This window comes from Lottia gigantea, assembly GCF_000327385.1.
Source record: "Lottia gigantea unplaced genomic scaffold LOTGIsca_50, whole genome shotgun sequence".
NCBI lineage: Eukaryota > Metazoa > Mollusca > Gastropoda > Lottiidae > Lottia > Lottia gigantea.
The window spans coordinates 910,820-928,061 of record NW_008709716.1 but is presented as its reverse complement, the minus strand read 5'-3'; the positions used below and the strand labels follow the sequence as shown (position 1 = coordinate 928,061).

Below are 17,242 nucleotides of genomic sequence, written 5' to 3'. Positions count from 1 at the left end.
TGCAGATAATCTGGGAAAGATCAAAGTCAAAAGTATTGGTCAAAGACAAGCGTTATTACCCTTGGTCTTTTTTTTTATAACGGCCGTTGACAGAAATAATTTTTCTTGCTCAAACGTATAAAATCAAAATGAAGCCCTATAGGTATATTGCTTTTAGTACTGGTAGCTTGCAGTTTCTCTCCCAGAATCCAAACATACACCTTTATTTTGAAATTAAATAAAATCACACGTCCATAGCAAAATGTTCGTTTAAAATATTGTAGATCTGTCCACATAATTATTTCATTTATTGTCCAAAAATCTATACTTACAGTTATATATGCTGACAACGTTTGTAATGAACAGTCTTTCAATCACATGCCGAATCAATCATAGTCTAGATATCTATAAGGAAGTCGACGTACTTCAAATGATATTTCTAGTTTATAAATGTATTTTTCTTCGAAAATTATTGGTAAACATTGCTATATGTAATTTTCCACTTTCCTGAACTAATGTAACGGCCGAGTTTGATTCGACGTAAAAGTATAAGGCCAAAGTTACTGCACTACTATGTACTATGCGACTACAAACTATGCTCAAATAAAATTTTAAAAGTGCATGACTTAAGATGTGTTACTGTAGGATGTTGAAAACACAACTTTACTTGTTAGCAAAAATTGGTATTCGATAGGCCGGGTAGCATAATAAAACAGCTCAAATACAGCCATTCGACACGAAAGATATTGTGAAATCCTTCGATATGCCCTATTTAATTTGTATAAGCCCATAGGCCTAATAAAAAGATCTACAATATTCACCCTGTTTACAAAAAATATGTATATGTCACCATGACATCATAAGATATTATAAGAAGTGTGAATATTATCTCCACAAATTTTGTAGTGTAGCAACAACCCCAACAAAAAATAGACTAGTGGGAGAGAGCACAAAACATTCTGTATGGTGAGTGGTATGTCGTTGGTTTTCTTTCGTGTGCTCTTGCTCCTACTGCATTCTCGTGCTTGTTGGTACTCTGAATCAGCTGGGTGTCGGGTCGGTAATCTTCCAAAACAGAGTAGCCGATAGGCGTCGTTCAAGGAACATAACTTGATCGAGCTGGTGCTCTCTCAATTGATCATTGACCGCATGCAAATATGGCGACTAATTATTAAATATGACGGACATCCAGTCTTAATATTTTTTTGATAATTCATTTCAGCCTAATTAGAGCATGATAGCTTTAGAAATATTTGGAACATCGGAATGCCGATTCATTTTCATTATGCTCCGCAACTAGAAACAACCACACCAAGAAGCCAGACATCGTAACACTAATCGTCAACCAAACCAACCTCACGTACACTACAACGGTCCTGTATAACTAGTTATATCCCACTCCATCGCCGACATACCAACAGCCTACCCACACAGAGATAACTACGGACCTAACCAACAACAGAAACGACCACCAGCCCACCGACGCCAACCACTCATGAAGAGAAAGAACCATTTGTGAAGGGGTTCTTCCAAGTTTTGCAGTGTCTTCATCATTTGGCAATCCTTACCTTCTAGTAGCAAGGTCAACCAACGTTTACCTTCAAACGCAAAGTCTCTGAGTTTGATCATTTTATCCGCCCAGCAATGATAAACCATCAGCTATAGATGGGAATATTAGATCCCTCAATCGGACATGGCTCTCTAAGGTGACGCAGCCTCTGTAATCACCAAATTTTAGCAAACCATCAACGAAACCAAGGCCAGAGTAACCATATCCCAACCAACTGAAATGGATATTGATCAACATACACCCACATCAACTAGAGTCACCACCCTATCGAACCAAACCCCTAAACGAGCCCGAAATTCACCAACTCCTAGTCCGCCAGACGTAGGTAAATGTTCACGTAGAGAGGCATCCTATTCTCTTTTCTCTTTCAGATACCCCTTCCTCCTTGTTAGTTCAAGTATGCATCTTTAATAGTGAATCAATAGTCAAAGCTGACAAACATCACTACTGGGCATTATAACCAACATAACAGACTTCTAACCTCCATTAGAGGCTGGTTAATCTAGTATTGTTTAAATATTTGTTTGCTGGAAAGTCTACTTCCTTTTCCTGTGAAAAGTTTATGGTCTAGAAAGTTCCAAAGTCAAAGAAAGTTAAAGTCAAAGTTTTGATATCCTCAAACTGATAGGCTCATAATATGTCCATAACATAGTCCCAGAGGCTATACTCCTCCATCTGAATCTTCACCATGTGACCCTCCTCAAACCAGATCTCAGTCCGTACCCAATGCTGCATTTCTAAAGACTACCAAACCAGTACCAATCACGACGACAACCATCATATCCGCTACCTAACACTTATATCACCAAACCATGGACAAATCATCATGGAATATACCTGCTCTACCTTAATTATTGGATTCTCTACCTGAGCCGAATTGACAAAACTACTTCAGACACCGAAATACATGCGTACCCTGGTGCCCAAATCCAGTCAATCCTTGAATCTCTCTGATCCCAAACCAGCTACCGTCATTCTGCTGTAGGCCTCAACAACCGCGACCAGTTAGCAAAGATCTCATTCAATCTAGCCCAGAAATTAATCGCCAAACCTTCCCTAACTCCAAGATCATCTTCACATGTGTACCTGTCTCTAACAGAATCTCAAGACCCTCAACAAAATGATGATAAATTCCAATACCAACGACGCAAACAACCCTACGAAGAAGAATTCGGACCAGAAAATCTTCATTGGTCTCGGGAAACAGCAATTATTTGTTTTGGATACGCCATCTTCAAGCATCGAGTAAGTCTTTAAACTAGGGATAAAAATACCGAGAGGCTATCGTTAGAACACAACTGTAGTTAACTTGAGCCACAAAATTCTCACAACCCTTCAGCATTCAATCTTAGACCATGAACTTAAGTTTATTCCGACACTGAAGGTAGCCAACCTTGATTATCTTCGAACATCTATGGAACGATTTCAACGTAAACTCAGCTGCAAATATATATTTTTTAAACCACCCTCCACATGAGTGCTAGAACAAAGTTTATTTCTAAATCCAAGTGGAAACCACCCCAGGACGCCATCTATCCTGAAATATTGAAAGTAATTGCAAGTATGAATAGCCAGCAGCAAATCTTTACATAATGAACGAGAAACCTAGAAAGTGAAGCGTTAAACTTACTTAAGAAAGACGATAGCATTGACAAGGTTCATGTGTCATTCTGAATAGGAAGGATTACATTTTAGAAGCAGTGAGTCAACTGAATAATCCTAAACATTATGCCATTTTGCTGGAACCATTTTATAACTGCTAATATGATTAACAATATTCTTGGGAAATTTAGTCAAACCAAATTATCTCAACCAGAAACAATATGACTATCTGTTTGCCAACCTGATTGTCTTGGGAAACATTTATACACTTTGCCTAAGACCCATAGGAATCCTACCAAGGAGTGGTTTATCCCTAATAGAATTCCTAAAAGTCGCCCGATTATAACTGACTGTGGTAGTGAGTCTCAGCAGTGTCAGAATACATTGATCATTTCTTACTACCACTAATATGTAAACATATTACGCTCGACTATCAGCGCTTCGTGTGCGAGTTATTTTTAGTGTGCATTTGGCCACTTGCGGTCGTGTGGAAAATATCTATCGTGTTCGGATAACCGTGCGCGATTTTCTCAGACGACGAACACAACGCGCATGCGTACTTGGTATTCGAAAGATGGCGTCGCCCAGTGAAGTAGTGACAGAAACAAGCCTTGAGGATAATTTTTGTTGAATTATGGCAAAATTACTCCTGCCTTTATAATATTCGCCATCGCTTGAACTATCACTGTAGTAGTCCGCCATTCTGATTAATCAAGAGATGACCTTTGTCGTCAGATATAGGCGCGTCGAGTACTGCAATATTACAGGCCACATCAGATCAACTCATGTGACATTACGTCCTGAATGTACTGATGAGTTCGTTGATCTGATTACTGTTAAGTTTAATGTAATAATTGACAAACTTTATGGTAAAAATATTTCAAAAACCAAAATAAAAAATAGCGTTAACAATAAGTGGTTTGATAAAGAATGCAGTGATGCTAAAGAAGAATTTAGAGTTAAGAGATAGGCATAAATGTGAAAACACTTGAAGTCCATTTATTGTAGCTAGATCAAATTATAATGCTGTTAAAAAAATTTCCGAGAGCAATTTCGATATATCAGAGAGTTAAAAATCGTCAAATCTTGCCAAAGATAATCCAAAGCATATTTGGTCACATATTAAACATGCTCGAAGGGAAAGAACTCATCCAGTTGTCCAACTCTTAAGCCGGGCGTCCACTTGAGAGTTTTTTCTGCGAGCCTTCGCGAGTCACTCGCGGCAGAACTGTCAGTGTTATTTTTATTTGAGAGCAATTGAGAGTAAATTTTATTGCGAGTAACTATCAGAGAGTTTGTGCAAGAAACTTTCAAGTGTCCTTCCACCTGAAAGACAAATTACATTCGTGGGAAGGAGTTGCGAGTTGCACGACATCTTGCCAGTTTGATTTCTGATTTCTGACTTCTGATTTGAAAATGTTGTTGTCCAAGAAAAAACTAATTGCTGCGGCTATAATTATGATCGATGGAAAGACAAAACAGAGAAAAAGAGTGCACAATGTCTTTTTGTACCGATTCGGCCATACATCGTTCTTTTTCTGCCTGTCTCGAAACTCAGTCGATTAAACATCCCAAAGCACAGGACGAGTTTCATATTATGTGATGAGGTGCTCAGTCTCTTCACGCGTCCATTCCGCACGTTTCGACATATTTCAGACTCCAAGTGTTGTGAAAAATAAGACAGGCCTGTTAATAAAAAGCTGACAGTTCTCGCAGAAATAGAACACTATTCTATTCTTTGAGAGCACTCTCAAACAGAAATCTGGGTTCGAATGCCCGACATTTTATAGAAGACCCCCTTCCACTTCAGAGAAATCACTCCCAGCAGTTCTATTGAGAGTTGGTTGCGACTGTCCAACAGTTGCTCATAAAATACCGTCCACTCATGAGTTACTCTCGGAGAGCGAACGAACTCGTGCTATAAAACTCTCAAGTGGAGGCCCGGCTTGAGTGACTTCTATAATTATTTTAAAGATGAGTTCGACTAAACGGCTCCAGTCCCATGAGAATGACAATTTTGACCGTAATGATTGTCCAAGTATACCGGTTATTGGTGATGATATTACTGAAGCTGAAGTATTGAACGTAATCAAAAATTTGAAAAGAGGTTAAAAGCTATGGAATTGATAGCATACCTTGTAAATTTTTTATTGCATGTGCAGAAATTTTTACACCAATTCTTACAAAACTTTTTAATGCAATTTTCACAACTGATTGTTATCCATCGAAATGGTCTGAAGCATTATTTCTTCCAGTATCAAAGAAAGGTGACCCGGATTCAGTCGATAATTATCGTGGAATAGCATTAATATCGAATTTCGCATTGTTATTAAAGCCTTGTATTAAAATTTAGATTAACCAACTGGGCTGAATCTACTGGTAATATTCCTGATTGTCAATTCGGTTTTAGAAAAAATCGTACCACTGTTAATGCTGTCTTTAATTTACAAAATCTGATTACGCAAACACTGGGAAACAGTGATAAATTGTATGCTAGTTTTATAGATCTCCGTAAATGTTGTTTTGATAAGATTTAACATAATTTATTAATCTTCACCAATTTGTTAAGATACACGTTAGAGTAAATGATGACATATCTGGTAGTTTTAAATGCCAAATGGGCGTAAAACAAGGCGAATCAATGTCTCTTATATTGTTTTTACTTTTTATGTATGACGTTGAAACTAATTTATACCTGAAACTTAGATAAATGATTTTTGTGTTGTAAGATATAGAATCTTATTTATTTTAATGTTTGCCGATGATACGGTTTTATTCTGCAAGTGTCCAAAAGAATTACAACGTCTGTTAGATTTATTTTATTTTTTCTGTACGAAATGGAATTTCTTCTTAATTACAATGGTCATTTTAATGCTTCACAGAAACGGTTACATGATCAGATTAGAAAAGCTTTGTATTCATTATATTTCATTTTTAATAAGTTAAATATATATATTGACTGTAAATTGAAAATTTATGATTCTTTAGTTAAGTCTGTTCTAATGTATGAAAGTGAAGTCTGGGGGTTCAATTTGTCAAAGGATGTTGAAAAAGTAGAAAACTAGTTCATGCGAAAACTATTAAAAGTAAGATTTAGTTCAAATATATGCGCCTTATTGGGTAAACTGGTTTGTTACCTATTTGTAGAAAAATTAGAATTTGTAAATACTGGCTTAAGATTTTAAATTGTTCTTCAGCAATATTATTTAATATTTATCGGGAGCTTAAGAATGATTGTGACAGGGGTAAACAGAACTGGGCAAGAAATTTACTATATGATCTGGGCTTAAATTACATGTGGGACTTTCAATTTATTATAAATACCTGCTCCTTTGGTATTATTCGCTCACGCATTTTTGACCATTATAAGCAACAATGGTTTTCAGAAATTAATTCTTCAAACAAATTAGTTTTATATAAACATTTTAAACTGAAACATGAACAAGAAAGTTTCTTATCTTATTTTTATTATATACGATATCTACTTAACTAATTTACAGTTACGTGTCGAAACTGGCCGATATTCAAAAACACCAAGAAACCAGCGTTTCTGTCAATTGTAGTTTACGAGCAATTGTGGACGGGTGGACGGACGGACATGGGTGACGACAATATACGCCCCAATTTCACGTGGGCGTATAAAAATGTGGGATGATCCGGTCTGGTTCTTAGATTGCGATATCAGCATCCGCTGGAAGCGAACGTTAACTTGTCATCTACCAACCAACAAACCGGTCTGGTTCTGAGGCCCTCAAACCCGCCGTGTTTATCAACTGTAAATCTGTGTGTCAGCACTGTGTCTCCCAGGGTGACTTAGATTGAAACTCTGTGGTCGAGCTAAAATTAATGGAATGAGTTATGGGAATGATGTAATTATCAACCGTAGGCCTACACATGTAGAATGAGAGTAAAAATCAAATTCGATCGAGTTTAGGCAATATGATGACACTTTAAACTGTTGCGCTCATTTTAAATCTCAAAATTTGAAGAAATAGGTCAAATATTACGTCTCAGGGGTCTAATCTCTATTAAATATTACAGTTCGGTTGTGACTCGATAACCTAGAAACTCCAATCGAAGTCATCCCCTGGTGTGTCGACTGCAAACTACGTATCTGTTCATATAGTTACTCATTGGTTGAAGGAGAACGTGCATTCATAACAAACCAATGCATGCATTTAGTGTCCTTCTGATACTTAAGGCTTTTTTTGAAGCAAATCGTATCAACTCGCTTGACGAATTGCCTAAAATAAATGACCATCGGCATAACTGAGTTGCATGTTTACTTGTTAACTTCCCAATTATCCAGTACATTGATTATTGAACAATTTGTTAGAAAATTTCAAACGCTGGAAAAAATTATATATTTGTCTTGCTGTCAATGTTGCTTGCCATCTTGAATATTTTTACTGTGAGAATTTGTTTAGGGAATGAGGGGTGGGTATAATTCCAGAGGCATCCCTACGACCCCCCCCCCCCCCCCCGCCCCCCCGACTTTCCCATAGCACCCCCTTCCCAATTTGGGAAGGGCGAAATGAAAATAAATTTGGGACGAATTAGGAAGGGCAAATTAAGAAGGGGCGATATGGGAATCAGTTGGGTGCGAATTAAAAAGGGGCGATATGGGAATCAATTGGGGGCAAATTAAGAAGGGGCAAAATGGGAAGAGGCGATATGTGAATAGGCCAATGTTGTCGTTGGTTGGCACACGCAAGACGTTACTGATGATGGGGAGTGAGCGTCGGACCCCTGTATGGTTCTGGAAGGCGAGACGATTTCGAACGGTATCAGCACTGATGGGTTGCTGATGGTGGCCAATGGTCTGACGAGCTGTCTGTGAATCTGTCATGCAGATGTTACCACAGGATATAGCGATCTTGTCTTTGTGTTGTGACTCGGAAACTACGTGGACGGCCATTAGTCATGTTAGTGGAGTTGTAACGAATCCGAAGTCTCTCAATTGTTCGTACATAAAGTTAAATGCATTGGTAATGACTAGAGCACGTTGTCCGGCATTTAATCGTCCGATGGCGTGTTCACGTTGTTGAGAGGTTAGACGTGCCATGAGCAATAAATAAATAATCTAAAAATGCGACGTTTCTATAACTGTTCAGTATATATTTGACAAAGGAATTCAGTTTGTGTCTTGAAAAGATATCTATTATATTGAAATTATGCAGGAATTTTAAAATGACATATTTATTAGTGCGGACTCCTACAATTAATTTTGATGCTATTTTAAAAAGTATCTTTAGAATATTAGTAGATTGGGAATCAAATTGGACTACAATAATCAAATATAGGTTGATATAAACTTTAACACAGAGCGATGGTAAGCTGGTAAAGTTTACTACTAATAACTTTTTGATATGATTTATATGATCTTTCCAGTCCATGTTATTGTTAACTACAACATCCAAAAGTTTAGATTTTGATACATTTTCAATTGTGGAATTATTAATTGAAATATTTAGTTCATCGATTTTCATACGGGATCTCCGTTGGTTAGAGGTTATAGGCATACATTGTTTTCTTTAATTATCATTGAATTAATTTTACACCAAATAACCATTTCGTGTTGAAGATTTGTTTGAAGTTGAGATAGAGAAAAATTACTTGAATAGACAATCGTATAATCAGCGAATAAATCACAGTGAGATTTCAAATAAAGTGGGGGATCATTAATGAAAATATTGAAAAGAATAGGTCCTAAAATGGATCCCTGGGGAATCTGGTATCACACAGTGTGGAGATAATGTACCATTAACATATCACCTGTGTTAAATAAATCTTATAAAATTTCAAGTCAGTTTTTAACTCTTTAGTTTGTCTAATAATAAAAAATGTTTCATTAAATCAAAAGCTTTTTTAAAGACAATAAATATCAAACCACATAATTCATAATAAATATAATCTTAGTACCGGGGAGTAGAATTAAATATGTCGCTATGCATATGAACATATTTAACATTATATAAATTCCTTATACCACCCCTTATACCTTTATTGTCTTTTTATACTCATTATTTTAACTTCGTATAATACTCAAAACGCAAATAACACTAAGTCTTGTTCAAGGGGTTAATTTGGACTAATTAAAGGCGGTTGGTTTATGCAAATAGCGACATCTTAGTGATGGCATAACTTGATATATACTGCCGTGATTCAGAAAAGTGTGGTTTCTAAGGTGACTTCAAACAATTGTAAGGTGTGCGTTGAATGTAAGGAGTACATAATAGTTTGTGGACATATTTACATTTGATAAATAGGATCTAAATTTCTTCAACTGTAGTAGTTACTGTTATAAATCATACTCACAACATATAAATACGCAATACAGGTAAGTCTTAAATTCAACATAATATTACTATCTGCAATTGCAATATAATGAGCAAAGACGTAGTAAGTGACGACTTTTTCTTAATGAAGTATATTTAACCACGATGTTCCGCTTCGTAATACCTGGCACTCAGAGAAAAACAGTATATTATTTATTCAGAGAAAAACTATATATTATTTATTTTCCTTTGAAAGTCTGTGAATTTAATTTTAGTAATTCACGGTTTCTCTGAACAGAACTAAATAGGCAAATGTTAAAACCAGTAAAAAAAAGCTTCAATCCCATGCAGCCAGTTTGATCTCGAATTTCTAAATCTCTATGCTAACAGGTAGTTTAAAATGGGATAACAAGTCTTTTCGGGTAATCCAGATATGTGATGAACAGGGGACATTCTAAACTGTTTCAGTATGATATTCCCAACGTATCCCTCTTCCCAAATATATTCCATCTATAGCCTTGCGTAGAAATTGTCCTTATGAGATGAACACTCTTTCCCGACATTTGGACATAAGCTAAAACATACAGCTCCACTATACCTCCTAAAACGTTTTGGTTAAAAACTTGTTGTTTAATTCCGGCGATCATCTGAAAGAAAGACATGTTTCAGTTTATAAAAAATTGAGAATGATAGTTGTTTTTGTAAACTGAAAGATCTGACGTCCGTTTTTTTTTCTGAAATTCTCTACAGTTTATTAAAAGTTATTTTCAAAATAATTTTTACACCCTTTTATCAAAGAAACAATAATTTATATCTCCATGGCATGATTAACCTTTAAGATATTTCGGTTGAGTGGGAAAGTTGTATTTTTGGTTGCTTAATAATTGGAAATTGATAGAATGATATTTTAAGAATCGTCATTCTAAATGAGAGATTTCTGTGTAAAATTTTCATTTTTGGATGTTATGAAATGCATTAGGACTAGTCGGATATAACGTAAAATATAATGTAATTATTGAATAAGAAGTAAATAAAACACCCCTATAGTCAATATTGTTTTATATTCATGGTGAATATTAATAAATATACTTGAATACAAAACATTTCTATTGTATTCTATATATCCTATATAAACACAGACAAACTTCACTCCACCCGCATCTTTCTTTCTTAATTTCTTTCCTTTAGAAATTTTCTGATTATAACTTTGTTATTTATCAGAAGTATCAAAAACTTACTGTGCCTTTTAAGACTTAGCGAACAAACTAGCCTACTGAATTGGAGGTGATGATTATGAAATCGAGATACAAACTGGTGTTCTTCCTTATGTAGATCGATGACAAATGAGACTCTGAGGAGGTTCGTTAAGTAAAACACTTTCAGTCCATGAAGACTTAATGCGACTCAACCGAGTCATCGTATTACTGCTTGATGAAGCTCCGATATGTTCATTGAACTTATGCCACACTATCAAATAATAACCCATCTACAGTAGGAAATCAAAAGGGAAAATGCACAAACCCTAGCAAAATTTATTGCTTTGTCTTTTCAAGAGCACCAACATAGATTGTTCTCAAAACAGGTTTCAAAGTATTATTGTTATTTCATCAAAACTTCTTGATATAATAGAACTACCAAATACATAAACACTCAAATAAACAACAAGCTGAAGGAAATATGTTTTTAATAGTTATAATAAGTATATCAATCCTCTATAATTTAGAATCTTATTTCCCGAACTAGATTACTTTCTGACTAAACCCGCACCTCTCGCAGATCTGTTTTCTTCCTACATGTGACATAAAACACTAGAAATGATACGTGTGGTCCAATAATAAGATCAATAATGATTATTGCTCTCAAGGTGAATCTCTCAAAGTCTTATATTTGGCGAAGTGTTAAAAAACGTCACATATGAGTAAAAGGAAGTAATTTGATAATTCATTGACAGATCAACAAGGATCAACTTGATGGCGATATACCATTGCGAATGTTTCTATAGGGTAAATATCGTATAATATCAGGATTGGCTTGCTATATTTCTTTTCGTTGTGATATTAATCTAAAATACTAATATATCATTTCAAGCATCCTTATACGTCAAACGTCTCAAGAGTACACTATGCGTAGTCGACTGAGTAACTTACAGATTATGAGATATTTTAAAACCAAAGTGATATACAATAAGAGTAGGCTACGTCTAAGGTAGGAATAGCCTACGATGTACGGGACCGGGTCTATTTTCTACTGTTTCGATAATCCCTCACCATACCTCGTCTATTTGCGGCTTAATGCTGCCAACTCGTGGCTGATCGTATAATTTTCCTGAAATCACAGGTTTTGTCCATTGGTCTGAAACGATTTGTTGTTCTCTCTTCATGATTAGTCAAGTTTAGCTGTCAAATTTTGTGTAGATATGATCGAATAGGATTGTTTCGCTTGACGGTCCCATTGGGTCTCGATCTGACACGATCAGCACTATCGGCTCCGCTTGGATGATCTTATACCCATTGATACATTCCTGTACGTTGATCAAGACCTGTTTTTTTCATTCAAAAATTTGAAGCTTAATCAAAAATGTTTTAAAACATGGATGATCTGTTTCATTCATTTGAACTGCCTAATTATATACCGATTAGGTCAAAGATACTACTTAATATATTTGCTTGGGATGAACAGCATCCAGTCTCTTATCGAGAAAAAAACCACCCAACAATCAATTTTTATAGAAAACATTTGCGTAGGAAGATCTAAATCGAGTCCAACCGGTATCGAAAAGGATGTTTTGAATTATTATATTACGAAATCCTTTTATTATAATTTTTCACCTATTTTTTTTTAAATTTTCTCCTACACATTATATTGCTATAAAATTGTCATCCGAACTTGTTAGCTTTCATATTTATCTTATGGCGAGTTAACCACGATTAAGGAGTCTTAGCAGTTAATCGACTCACAAAAAGGTATACAATATTATTTACATTTAAATTTTTTAACTGCATCTCTTGTGAAAGGGACTCAATCCTTTTGTTTATTTATTTAAATTTAATCATTGTTGAACGTGAATGAAATTTGTTTGAATGTTCTGTAGTCTGTTTTTGGCTAAACGCGACGCACATCGACTATAATCAAAAGTACATTTTTTTTTTACTCTGTCTAACTTTGACTTTTTCCGTTTATCTCTCATTCCTTCTTATAGTTCCTTAGTTGCTTTTATCTATTAGTTTATATACTTATTACCATTGGTTATTTCAGACTTCATTATGTGCAGTATAAGTTTAAGTGTTTTTGCAGTGATTGTCATTGGTAGCTGTACTGTTATTGAATCGTTTACTCCTCACTGTACAAGTTCCTTTGGCTGGATACGAAACCCAAACAATTGTAGTGAATTCTGGAGATGTGATTTTGGGAAACCTATTCCTATGGTACCATGTCCTTCTGGATTAATTCTGAATAATCAGTTACACGTATGTGTAAGACGAGGTGGTCAATACGATGATTGTGACCAAGGACCAAGCAGTAAGTTTTTCACAAGCTCCAACATATTATTTCACCGAGAAATCGTCCCTGAACACGAACTGCGATCTAAGAGCGTGGCTTGGTCGCCGCAGGTCGTACACAGTCGCTGGTCACATCTTGGTCGCTCAGACATGTAAATAAACTGTGCCTCGACCTAAAAGTCATAGCGTAGAAAGAGCGAACAGGGTCGAGGAAAGGACGCATTGGTCGTGAGACAATCGAGGAAAGGACGCATTGATCGAGAGACAATCGAGGCTCGAACGGAGATGAGTGATGTTCAGTCTTCTCGAGCGGGAACTCATTGCTCGACACTCACTCGATCTGAGCTTCACTCTTCTGGTCAAAAACTGAAGGTCGGCCACCGACCGCCGGGCCTTTCATAACGGTCGCACGCAAATCCGGGCGACCGTGACAAATTTGCGCGAAGCTCAGGCGAGAATCTGAGCGTACAAGACGAGGCCATCGTATATCGAATAAGGTTTTTGACATTGAAGAGATTTCCAAATTAATATTCTAAAGTAAGGTTTGATTTTCTCTCGTCTTCAATTCTTTAACGAAAATCTTACTCAATTCTGTACCGTACATATTCATTAAAATATGCAATGGCACGCTGCTTTCGTTTTGTTTACGTTCGCAACAAAGCGTCATAACGATTGATTTGTTTTGATTGGCTGAAATTTGCTACCAATAAATAGGGCCAATTTTGATAGGACAATAATTATCTACGAATACGTAATTTTTCTCACTTGTGTTACCAAGGCTAGAAAACCTCTTTACAATCCCTTTCAGATCGTATCGGATCGAGTGGATAAACTCATAGAGCGTCTACAGAGCGTAGGACGCGGTTAGAGCGAGATACCATCGAATATAGAGCGTACACAGAAAGTAATGGGAAGGTCGCACGGATTTTGCTCACGACGACGGGAAAACACCGCTGCGATCATAGTCGTGCTTGGTCACGTGCGATTTTTTTTAGATCTATTCTTACATTGTTGCAAGATCGAGAATGGAGCCGATGTAACCTTAAGTTTGAGCCTTTCTCTACGAGCATATCTTTCGTATTTCATCTTTCGAAAGTCATCGCAACACCGTAACAGTAACAGTTATAATATTGAATATTATCACAAATTTTCAGGATCATTTTAAATAAGGAAGTTTTTGACAAAAACCTCATTATTAAATGTTACCTATCCTTCTTAGGGTGCAATTATTTGCTTATGTATGAATGAGTAATAAAGCAAAGAATAAATAAGTCAAGCCCATTAAAGACAAGCACAACTTCCGTTGGTTTGACTGTGACTGGCCCGAGTCGTTCCTTCAGGATCGTTGACAAGATGGTCAGCTACAGATAGAACTTAAATTGTGATTCAGTATCGTATTATATCACTGAAATGCGAAATGATAATTCAATATTCTTTCCATCAGATAAGAAGACGGTAGCTGAAAGATGCTCAGCAGGCGAACAGTTAATTCCTCATGAGAGTGAATGCCAATTGTACTACAACTGTAGTCTGTTCTATGATTTCGTTCCACGCTATTTTGAACAATATCTGGATGAGTGTAGATACCCAAATTTATTCGATTCCACCACACTGAGTTGTCGACCATATAAAGACGTAAAATGTGGACGATTGGTAGAACACGTCAGTCCTTGTGAGTATTATATTTTACCACAGTTGACCTATAGTTTAATATCCAATACAAATAGATATTGGGTGGCTTAAGTAGACATAAGAATAACGACTGATCTCGATATATCTTTCATTAGTTATTATTTAAATTTTAGGTGAATACAGACGAGGAAAGTGTGGAACTTCTCATTGCCAACCATGTGTTGCAACATGCACCGGAAAATCCAACGGACGCCATAGTCATGAAAATCGGGAATGGTCACCATTTTACGTAATCTGCAATGACCAGAGAACCATCAAAGTTGATACCTGCAGTAAAGACGAAACATTGAATATTGCCCGTCTTTTCTCTCCCATTACAAATAAATGTGAACCATTGTATAGAATTCCACAAAGTCGAGGTGGACTTGCACCCGCTTGCGTCCAAAATGGACTATTTCCAGATCAGGGAGGCAGATGTGATATATTCATACGCTGTGAAAATGGAGTAGTTGCAGAAGTTGTTAAATGTCCCTCGAATTTTGTCTTCGATCCAGATACACAGAATTGTCGTTCAGATACGGAATTTTGTGGAACCTGTGGTCGACTTTGGTAAGTATTTTTGTGTTAGTTTCAAAAACTCAAAATTAAAAATGCTGAGGATTTGGTTAGTCCTACCTTGACCACCAGACTCGCGTTTTTCAAGGGTAATCTATTATTATTATAATACATGTATATGATTTGAAATTATTATATTATGATAATTTTTTGTTTCTTTTTCAGCAAAGATTTACCATAGTACGACAAAGTGTTTAGATAGAAGTGTTCAATCAAAACGTGTTTTTTCTTTTTTTTATAAGAGTGTAAGTCTCACTGAATCTTATTGCTACTGCTATATAATATGTATAATTCATAACTCTAAATAGCCAGTTTACTTATCTTTTAATAATATTAAAGTTAGCATTGCATACTATTCCAAGATACCCTATTTTGTTTAGCATTTTTATTTTCTGTTTGGACGTTTTAGTTCTCTGTTTAAGTCTTCTATATATGTCCTCTGTTAATGTTCTATGTTAATGTCTAAATCTTTTAGTACAGTAGACTAACGGTGTTTCTAAATAAAATCCTATGCATGAAATTATACCATATATTTATTACTGAAAATTACATGTAGTATTTATCTGAATATTGTAGTATTTTTATTTTTCGAATAACTTAAAGTCCTTCTAAACTGACTACCTGATTGCTGGCCCTTGATGTATTTTGCACTCTTGACGGGGAGATCTATAAGAAAATTGAAATTAGATATATGTGCAACGAAAAGGCCACAATAATACTAGTGGAGCAACAGCCAGGAGTAGTTTGGTCAAACGAACTTGGCACCAATTGCGGAGTGTGGGATCATGTAGATAATGATGGGGAATATATAGAACTGACGCCTGTCGGAGACCTGCTGCTGCGTTTACCCCCTTGTGATTCCGAAGTGAGACAAAAAGATATGGTAGATAAAATATAGATTGGTACCACATAAAGTATATTCCACGGTATTGCATACATCACATTAGACAAAATATGGTTCTTTCCAGACACACTAGATCAAACATTATTTGTACCCCTTGAGACAAAGTATATTTTCTTTGCCAGACAAATTACCTTCTGCAATATGCACACCAGAAACGTCCAAAAGTCGACCCCAGCCAGCGCCTTGGCCAAATTGTCACAAAAAGCACTGGTTTGGCGTTTGGAGCGGGAAATGGGGCGAGATAATTTGTCCCACATTTTCCATTCGGAAAGGGGGGGGGGGCTATTCATTTAAGCTACATGCAAGAATGTTTTTCAATGTTATCAAGGAGTACATCGATTGTTAGCTCTGTAAATCGTGCCTTCCTTTTCGCTATGGTTACGTCTGTCGTCTCCATGGTGATACTGGATAATATGTTGAATGTATTCTCACTCACTTGATTAATGGCCAATTTGCGTGCATGGTCTCAAATGCCTCAGTCCAACTGCGCTTTGCGATTGTTTGCGAACCATTGGCGACGGAAAAAGTCTCAATGTTTTTGAATATGTGATCAGTTAGGACCCCCGTAAACACAAAACGTTTTCGAAACATTTTTGAAATGTTGTTCTACCACTAGTGACGATCTATAAACGTTTTCAAAACATTGTGTCTTGCTTGCCACCACGCGACAAAGAATGACCATCTGCTCAACTAGATGAGTGGGTTGGGCCACTTTTCCCAGGAAATTTGTTTTAAAATATGCCTGCTGCAATTTTATCTTGGGCCCGGGGCCCCCTTAGGTTGGGTTCGGTTCAACCAGTCCCTGTGATATAGCCACTTCTATATCAAATAACGCTTCCTGCCTATCTCTCTCTTTCAACACGCTAATGCTTGTTCTTCCATTCCTAGTATGGCCAGACAACTTTAGTGAATACCATGAATATAAGGATGTTTTCTTCAATCCATATACAATATTTTTTTCAATGGGGTAGACCCTCATTGTAAATATGTGAGATACAAGTCAGATTGACTATAGAAATACCGTGGATATTAAATTTATCAGTATATACCGCCCAACATATCCGTACCATTTCCAGCTTTTCGCAATTTCGGTGATATTCAAACCACAATAAAATTGTTAGTCTTTTGTTAGAGATAACCAGTACTTTAACGACACCCTTTA

The 17,242-nt window shown here is 36.3% G+C and overlaps 2 protein-coding genes across 2 annotated transcripts; both read left to right on the top strand.

Annotated features, from left to right (window-relative positions):
• Positions 1-1,768: 1,768 nt before the first annotated feature.
• Positions 1,769-5,263, top strand: LOTGIDRAFT_165240 (hypothetical protein; the record flags this gene model as incomplete). The annotated part of the gene is made up of 3 exons (XM_009062243.1): positions 1,769-1,874; positions 2,649-2,794; positions 5,126-5,263. 3 exons carry the CDS (start codon positions 1,769-1,771, stop codon positions 5,261-5,263), a joined length of 390 nt encoding a protein of 129 aa, XP_009060491.1.
• A 7,066-nt stretch (positions 5,264-12,329) lies between these two features.
• On the top strand, positions 12,330-15,743 carry LOTGIDRAFT_234405 (hypothetical protein). The gene is made up of 5 exons (XM_009062242.1): positions 12,330-12,392; positions 12,685-12,948; positions 14,374-14,601; positions 14,735-15,170; positions 15,342-15,743. Exons 2-5 carry the CDS (start codon positions 12,693-12,695, stop codon positions 15,355-15,357), a joined length of 936 nt encoding a protein of 311 aa, XP_009060490.1. The 5' UTR covers positions 12,330-12,392; positions 12,685-12,692; the 3' UTR covers positions 15,358-15,743.
• The last annotated feature ends 1,499 nt before the right edge of the window (positions 15,744-17,242 follow it).